The 8,321-nt window shown below is 44.8% G+C and overlaps 1 protein-coding gene across 1 annotated transcript; it reads right to left on the bottom strand.

Moving 5' to 3' along the window:
- Window positions 1-566: 566 nt before the first annotated feature.
- On the bottom strand, window positions 567-1,384 carry bhlhe23 (basic helix-loop-helix family, member e23). Its single transcript, XM_041946599.1, has one exon. The coding sequence runs from the start codon at window positions 1,382-1,384 to the stop codon at window positions 701-703; it is 684 nt and encodes a 227-aa protein (XP_041802533.1). The 3' UTR covers window positions 567-700.
- Between the last annotated feature and the right edge of the window lie 6,937 nt (window positions 1,385-8,321).

The following is an 8,321-nucleotide window of genomic DNA, read 5'->3' as shown; positions in this document are numbered from 1 at the left end:
ATATGAAATCCATGTTGCAACACAACCAAAACGCTTCTTCAATGTATAGGCTGTAGTTATATAACCATGAGCATAGCCGGGATTGGAGCAAGTGATTTTTTTTCCACAGTTGTACAATACAATCATGTGAGATGTGCAATAACTTAACAAGTTAATGCAATAACAAAACAAACTTGTCAACACATCGTTTCTGCAGATATATCAGCCAACATCACATATTTCCCCACACAGCATCAGCACAGTCAGTCAAGGGAAGTCCATTCGTAATAGTTGGGTTAAATCTAAAAGTCGAGATCAGGTCGCATTTCTTGGCATTTCCACTTTTCGTATTGTTGGTGTTGAATGTTGCATAGATTACAAACAAGAGCTGATAACTAAAATGTACCCAAACTCAACATTTGGACATGGCCCGCAGTGTCTGGAAAGTACGAGCGACAAAGTGACAGGGTTTTTTTTTTTTTTTTTTTTTTTTGGTGTGTTTTTTTTTTTTAACTTCATCTTATAAGAAGGCCTAAACAGTTTAGCGTTTGTTAAATCTGGATGAAACATTGCAGTATAATTACTTAACCGTACTTTAAGATTATGCATCAGACTAAACTTGCTTTATTTTCCACAGAATGATTTAAAAATAACTAGAGTGGGAGAGAGACCGACATGGGTGCAGTAAAGGTAAAAGTTCAGGAAAGAGAGTGAAACCAAATCAAGGCTTGTCGTTGCAGTGTTTGAAGAGACTCGACGGTGTCCCGGAATAAGTGGTGCACTTCTCGGCACAGGTGGCGAGTGCAGAGCCCGAGAACGGGTAGACGGCAGCCTGTCCAAAGGGCGCCAGGGCGGTAGGGATTGGTGAGGTTATGGTCTGTCCCTGGTTCAGATACGCCACCAGCCGCCTCATCTCCTCCAGGGCCTGAGCCTGCATGAGGATGTAGTTCTTGGCCAGGAGGAGAGTGGCTATTTTGGAGAGTTTTCTCACCGAGGGGCTGTGGGCGTAGGGGATAACAGAGCGCAGGCCGTCCAGCGCGTCGTTCAGGTCGTGCATCCTCCTCCTCTCCCGGGCGTTGATGCTGAGCCGCAGGGAGCGCTGCTCCTTGGACTTCTTGGCGAGGGGGCCCCCGGGCTTGTCGTCCCCAAACGACGAGCCCCTCTTCCGGGACTCAAGCGTGTCGAAGCCGTCCTCGTCGTCGCTCGTGTGCTCCCCGCCGCTCTCGTTGGACTTCGCGGTCTGCCCGGAGAGGAAGTCGGTGGCCGGTGTGAGCGGAAAGCGGCCGGGACTTCCAGCACCATGGCCAGCGCCGAACCCGAAGGCTGATTGGCCGTAGCGCTGCGTCAGGTCGAGGAGCGCGTCGTTGCTGATGGACTTGAGCAGGTTCTCTTCGCTGACATTCATTTTCTCTTCCAGAAAAAGCAGGAAAAGTCTACTCTTCCGTTTTTTTCTTCCCCTTCTCTCTCTATCCTAGCTTTTGTTTGGGAAAACTGTAGGCTGTACTCACGTAGCTCTCTCCAAGAGTTGCTGTTTTCTAGGAGTTCCTCTCTCGCCTCACTCCTTTCCTCTGTCAGTGCAGTGACTCTTCAAGAAGGAGGCTGCGAGTCTGAAGCTGAGCCTCTACATGCATTCACCTCCTCTGTGCACTGCGCTCCCCCCTTGCTGCGCGCATAGCCCACGTCCAACAACACTTCTCTAATTGTGCTCGCTGAGATCGCGGCGCTCGTGTCCCCCCTTTCGTACGGTCGGCTTCCTCTCGCGCGCGTTTTTCTTTGCCCTCCCTCGCCTTGGGCAGATTGTGACTCGCGCGCTGCCCCTGCTCGCAAGTTAGTAGGAGCACGAGGCCCGCCGGGATTATCTGGCCGTCCAATCAGGGGGGCGTTTTAATTAACTCGGGAAGAGCGCAAGTCTGCTCCCAATTTCAATCATAACGTGATAATTGCAGCGCAAGCTGACACGCAGCCGTTGCTGTATTGTCCACTGTTATATTCAGCTACATCCTATTTAAAGCTGTTTCACCAAACACTTACTGTGAGGCGTTTCAATAAATACACTTGAAAGGAGACACATATTATCGCTATGAATGAGCTCATTGCAAACCTTAATATAGCAGTGCCAGACAGGTAGGTGGATAAAAAGCACTCACCTGTCTGAAGAAGCTGTCTGCCTAGATCAGAAACACATAGTGAGAGCTCAGGTAGGAGCAGAAGGACACTGACAGGACATACAGGAGAGGCTGTGAGGTTTGAGTGTGTGACCTGCAGGTTCTTCTCTCTTTCTCTCGGATCCGGACTAAGATGTTTGCTTTGGATCGGTGCATTTAAACAACTGTGGCAGTGACAGACATCCCGGGGTGTTTGTTAGGCTGTAGTTTGAGCCGCGCAGCCTGCTCTGGACTGAACCCAGAAACAATAAGCTTGCAGGGAAAGTTCATTGACCCTGCACGCCAGCAGCGTCAGCACCGGCACCAAAAGGTGCGGGACGAGCTCCACTCAGTCACCTTTGCAGGTAATGCAACATCTTACACTGGCCGGTTGGTGATTAGTGACAGGCAAATGGCTTTAATTATGTGGATGTGTTCAACGAGTCATATCTCATGAACTCTGCAAGCTGTGATTAATACATTTAAGACAATATTATACTACTTAAGGGCTCGCAACAACCAAATATAGTGATGCCAGAAGCGATAAAAAGTGTGACGACAATGTGTGAACTCGCTGCTTAATGAACCCGCAGAATTATTACAGGCTTCACATTAGTGAATCAGTAAATGTTTGTATAAGAATCCAAAATCAGAGTGAAGACAAAGTGAAATAGCACACAGGTGGGCTACTGTTACCTATAGCAAATATATACATATTTGCAAATAAAAGGTCTCCTGAGGGTAACAAACAGGTGTCCGAAGTAAGAAAGTTAATAGTGAAGGTAAGGCTGCCACCCAGTGTCCAATACGGGACATTACATCGCGATGAGGCTACATGCGTGATTAACAGGAAGCCCATATGGATCCCTGCACGCTCTGTACATATTCTTGCGCCACCTTCTGGAGAAAGAGGCTCAATAAATGTAATAAGCCAATAAATACCAATTTGGTTTAATGTTCTCAATATTTTCTTGATGTTTCTTGCACTTGGTGGTCATTTCTGAGGCCATCTGTAGTAGAGAATCTGTCTATTTTAATGGAGGGTGCTCCAGTGAAAATAAACGTCTTTGGCTTATTGTTACTTGGATGACGTGCAGAATGATGCATGTGTTTGATGCTCGATGGCTGTTTTCACATTCATCTCTTCAAGTGGAAAACTCTCTCTTACAACATAGAATCATGTTACAATATGCAACTTAAACAAGTGTGATGTGGAAACCTGATTTATTTACTCGTTAGTTTGTGTCAAAACCACATCAGACCCAAACTGAACTTCAGCTCATACGTGTCCAGTAAGTGTCTTTTAGTCAGTGGGTGAAGAACTTTTTGTGATCATTGCTCTTCTTTGCTAATGTAATTATTATCATGTGATTGACAAATATTATCATCATTTTTGACACTTTTCTCTTTTTTTCACATCACGCTGCTGCACCTGTACATGTTTCCTCATATCCTCTTGAAAACCCACCATTAAAATGGTGATTACCAGACTTTTATTAAAACTGACACACACTACTAATTATATTTTAGCTCATAATGACTTAATTGTTTAGCTGTCATTGTAATTGGGATTTAAAGCAGTCGCTGCCTGAATTGTTAAACAGACAGAGGCTCTACCAAATCCAAACGTGTGATACTATTCAGTACACTCTGCATATTATTGATCATAATGACCAATACAATGTGTATTGATAAATAATTGATTTTAATGTGGTGTACTGTCGTCCCAGTAAGTCATGACAGTGACACACAAGACCAGGATGCTGAGACAGAAGCAGCTAAATGGAATTCAGCCATCACTAATTGCAGCATTTACACCTGTGCTTCAAAATTTGATGACACCCCTCGTGCACCAGTGACATGACCATACATTTTCATGCTTGATATCCTGCTTGACGTAGACGTTGGAGAAGAGGAGAATGATTTTTGGCTCTGTCACACAGAGAGCACTGCTGCAGTGATAGCATGTGATGACTCCCTCTCCAGCTCCTTCAGGTATACGTTGGCCAGCAGATGGCAGAAAAGCCCGTGAGTTGACAAATACCTCGAACACATAATGGACACACTATCATTGTATTAGTCGACAAAAACCATTTAGTATTACCTGAGGCCGCCGTCATTTGGTTATGTTCATTCGCTCTGGTGGATGTCTTGATTTTATACAATAGTCATGTTCATCTAAGTGCACAATAACAAAAGCTATAAAATATGAAACTGACAAAAGAAAAGCTTCAAATTCCACAATGCCTGTAAAAGCACTGAATTTAAACTAAACCATCAAACTATTGATGTGCATTGAGAGGAAAGCATCCAGCAGAGTTTTAGCTCTCGGCCCATTGTGATCACGTCCCCTAGTGTTCATAAGACAGCACTACACGGAGCCGCCACCTTCCTCCAGGAGGACTGAGTGCTAAAAGCTTCTGATTCACAGAGAATGGAAGAAAACGGAAAAGTGTCAACACACCAACTAATAATACATGATGCTTTTAAAAAGCCTGTGCCGCAGCTCCATGTCGCCATGGCAACTGCAGGCTCAGCTGCCATACAGTGTTGACATACCACATTCAGCTGTGACTCTGTGAGAGGAGAGCGCGCCTTTGCAGTGACAGGAGAGGACCACCATGGGGCAGAAAAGTATTTCCTATCGCTGGGAATATGGCGGCGCTGTCACATTTGACAGGAACAATGCATGTGTGCACGAACAAAAGTGTGTGTGTGTGTGTGCAGACGCGTAGTCGCAAGCATCCATACTGTACATGTGCTGTATCAACCTTACACTGATATTTTTGCTGTTTATCCTTTGGATGCAGTGGAATGAGAGCATTTTGTGAGAGCAGCACATGTTTTAGTGTTGATATTCGAAGTTGCACCAGGTCTTGATTATTGCTAATATGTTGTATATCCAGACCCAGCAGGATCCACTCATCAGGGTTTTCTCTCCAGGCTGTCTCTCATATCCTAATTTTCAGCCCCACTCGTCTGATTTTCACCCCTTTTCTCACACATACAGTACACACACACACACACACACACACACACACACACTCTCTGTCTCTATCTCTCTCTCTCACACACACACGCACACACATCAAAGTGCTGCTCTGAGTAAAGATGGAACAGGCTCCTTTGATCTCTCCCTGCCGGCTCTGATTAATGTGTGGATTTACAGTGCAGACCTACAGGGACCTGGCAGCCATGACACCCTTCTGCTGCACTGGAATCTAGTTTTGCTCACCACCAATCACCACCCTTGGTTTTATACGCTGCTCCAATCATGTCGCTTTTTACATGGGCACCGACAAAAGAACGAAACAAACCCAAGCCTCGCGCTCGCTCAACCTCAAGCACCCAACCGAAGTCTCCGAAATCCAACCGCTGTCACAAATCACAGGACAGCATGCAGTGCACCTGCCCAATCAGAGAGACTTCACAAAGTCTGCCTTCTAAAGCCTTTCCCCCAAGCCAAACCCTTTGCTTCATCTTAGAAGAGACAGAAAGTTACATGAGAGAGATATGGATCGGTGAGGTAAATGTTAAATTCAGCAAGTCTTGGCAGTCATTTGCAATGGTGGGTACAGTGTTGGTGTTTGGTGGGAGGCTTGCTGACGACGACGGAGCAAATGTTGGAAAAATTTAGCATCCAGCATCAAAGGAAGTGTTTGTACGGCACACATTGCACAATGTACTTTGTGCATTGCACATTGCACCCACGCTTCATCACAAGCCAAGCCAAAATAAGTAAACAGTGTACCCACTCTTTACTCTGTCTTTGCTCTTTTTCCCCTAAACCACTCTCCTCCATGTCTCCCCCTCACTCTGCATCTTCTTTCGCTCCATTTTGTCTCCCCTCACTGCAGTGCAATGCAGATTTTTCACAGGGTGGAGGTATGGTAGAGATAGGCGGGGTACCATGAATAATTGTTGAAGATATTTTTACTCTGACCCACTTTTGGAGTCCCTTTCGCCCCCCTTAAAGTCGCAGCCCGACTCTGACTTAAGTCAACATGAGATGTTTGAAACACATGAAACAATTCACAGGTGAGCGGTGCGGTCTCAGCTGCCTAATGAGCCGCTGAAGAAATATTTGACTTGTTTATAATTAGTATTATGACGCACCAAGCATCGAGTATGCTTACCTGTATTACCAGAATGCCCACTAGCCAGATTTTTTCATAGATATTTTGGACTTGTTTTTCTGAAAGGAAAGGGTGGCCCATCAAATTGCTGGACAATTAAATGAGACCTTTCGGTGTTCATCTGAGCACCGTCACCAGTTGTAGTAAGTAACTGGCAAGAAATACACACAAAAAAGTCACATGATCACCACCTGACATGTGAAAGTCATGTGGTGGTAGTGGTAGTGTATTTATACTGGAAACTAAGCAGCCACATATCTCAACACAGGCGAACAAACTCTGCAGCTCAGGATGCTGCAGTTTCCTCACATTTGCAACAAATGGCACACAGTTTTAATGATCATGAGCTGGATATCCTGCACAGAGAGGACAGGTGGGTGCGACCAAAACAGAGGAGGGGCTTTGAGAGACCACTTGTCCCCAGATTACAATGCTGTGGTAAAAAAATATACCTCAGCACTTTATGGATGATCCAGCTTGCCCCACCTCACAGGCGGGAAGAGGGGCACTAGCATGAGTGGCTGGGAATACCATCTCCTCTGGCAAGCACGCTTCAGTGACTTTTCAGTAGTCATCTGACTTTTAGTTCTTGGGTCACGTGTTGATCATGTGACATCTTTGTGCGTATTTCTTGGCAGAGTTACTGGCAGCCTGGGATAGTTACCACAGACTGTCACTGTTGAGTTGGGACACTGTAAAATCCAAACAGAATGTGATGATTTGCAAAACACTGAAAGCCCATATTTAATTGCAAATAGCACAAAGACGACATATCAAATGCTGAAACTGAGAAATGTCATTGTTTTTGAAAATTATATCCTCATTTAGAATTTGATGCCGGCAACACATTTTAAAAAAGCTGGCATGGGCTCATGTTCACCACTCTGCTGCATCACCTCTTCTTTTTAACATCACTCTGTGAGCGTTTGGGAACTGAGGAGAGAAATTGCTGTCATTTTGGAAGTGGAATGTTTTCTCATTCTCGCTTGATGTACGATTTCAGCTGCTCGGGTCTCCTTTGTTGTATTTTATGCTTCATGATGTGCCAAAGATTTTCAATGGGTGACAAGTCGGGACTACAGGCAGGCCAGTTTAGCAGCTGGACTCTTTTACTACGGAGCCATGGTGCTGGAATACGTGCAGAACGTGGTTTGGTATTGTGTTGCTGAAATAAGCAGGAACTTCCCTGAAGAAGACGTCGTCTACCCTGCAGCACATGTTGCTCCAAAACCTGTATATATGGTTCAGCGTTAATGGTGCCTTCACAAATGTGCAGGTTAGCCATGTGCCATGTGTACTAATGCACTCCCAAACCATCACGGATGCTGCCTTTGAACTGTGTGCTGACAACAAGCTGGATGGTCCCTCTCCTCTTTAGTCCGGAGGACGCAGCATCCAGGATTTCCAAAAAAGATTTTCAAATTTGACTCGTCAGACCACAGGACAGTTTTCCACTAAATTGTTGCACTTTTTGCCTGTGCAGTCTGTCACACTTCACTTCAGAAAGACTAAGACTGTCTGTGATGCTCTTTTTATACCCACTCATGTGACTCACCTGTTGTCAGTTAACCTGATTAACTGTGAGATGTTCCACCAGCTGTTTTCTTGTAGCATTTCACAACTTTTCCAGTCTTTTGCTGCCACTGTCCCAAATTTTTGAAACGTGTTGCTGGCATCAAATTCTAAATAAGGATATAGTTAAAAACAAGCCAAAACAATTTCTCAGTTTCAACATTTGATATGTTGTTTATGTGCTATTTTCAATAAAATGTGATTTTTTTTTATTGTTTTGCAAATCACACATTTTGTTTCTATTTAGGTCTTATACAGCATCCCAACTTTTTTGGAAACAGGGTTGTGCTGTCTGACTCTGGTGCGTAAACCACTAATGGTGTTCAGTATTTTTGCTGCAGTTCAGCATGTAAGTTTTCAAGGACAGTGAGTCCGTACAGGAGCCAGCATCAGTCAGGTTGAGTCAAGTAAAGTATATGGGTTTGTAGTAATCTCAGCAGTGAGCTCACACAGTTGCGGTTAGCAGGAAAAGTAAAATGTCAGTCAGTCG

The sequence above is a fragment of the Chelmon rostratus genome, chromosome 10 (assembly GCF_017976325.1).
Source record: "Chelmon rostratus isolate fCheRos1 chromosome 10, fCheRos1.pri, whole genome shotgun sequence".
In the NCBI taxonomy this organism is placed as follows: Eukaryota; Metazoa; Chordata; class Actinopteri; order Chaetodontiformes; family Chaetodontidae; genus Chelmon; species Chelmon rostratus.
The sequence above is the reverse complement of the archived record's forward strand: the minus strand, read 5'-3'. Positions and strand labels throughout refer to the sequence as shown.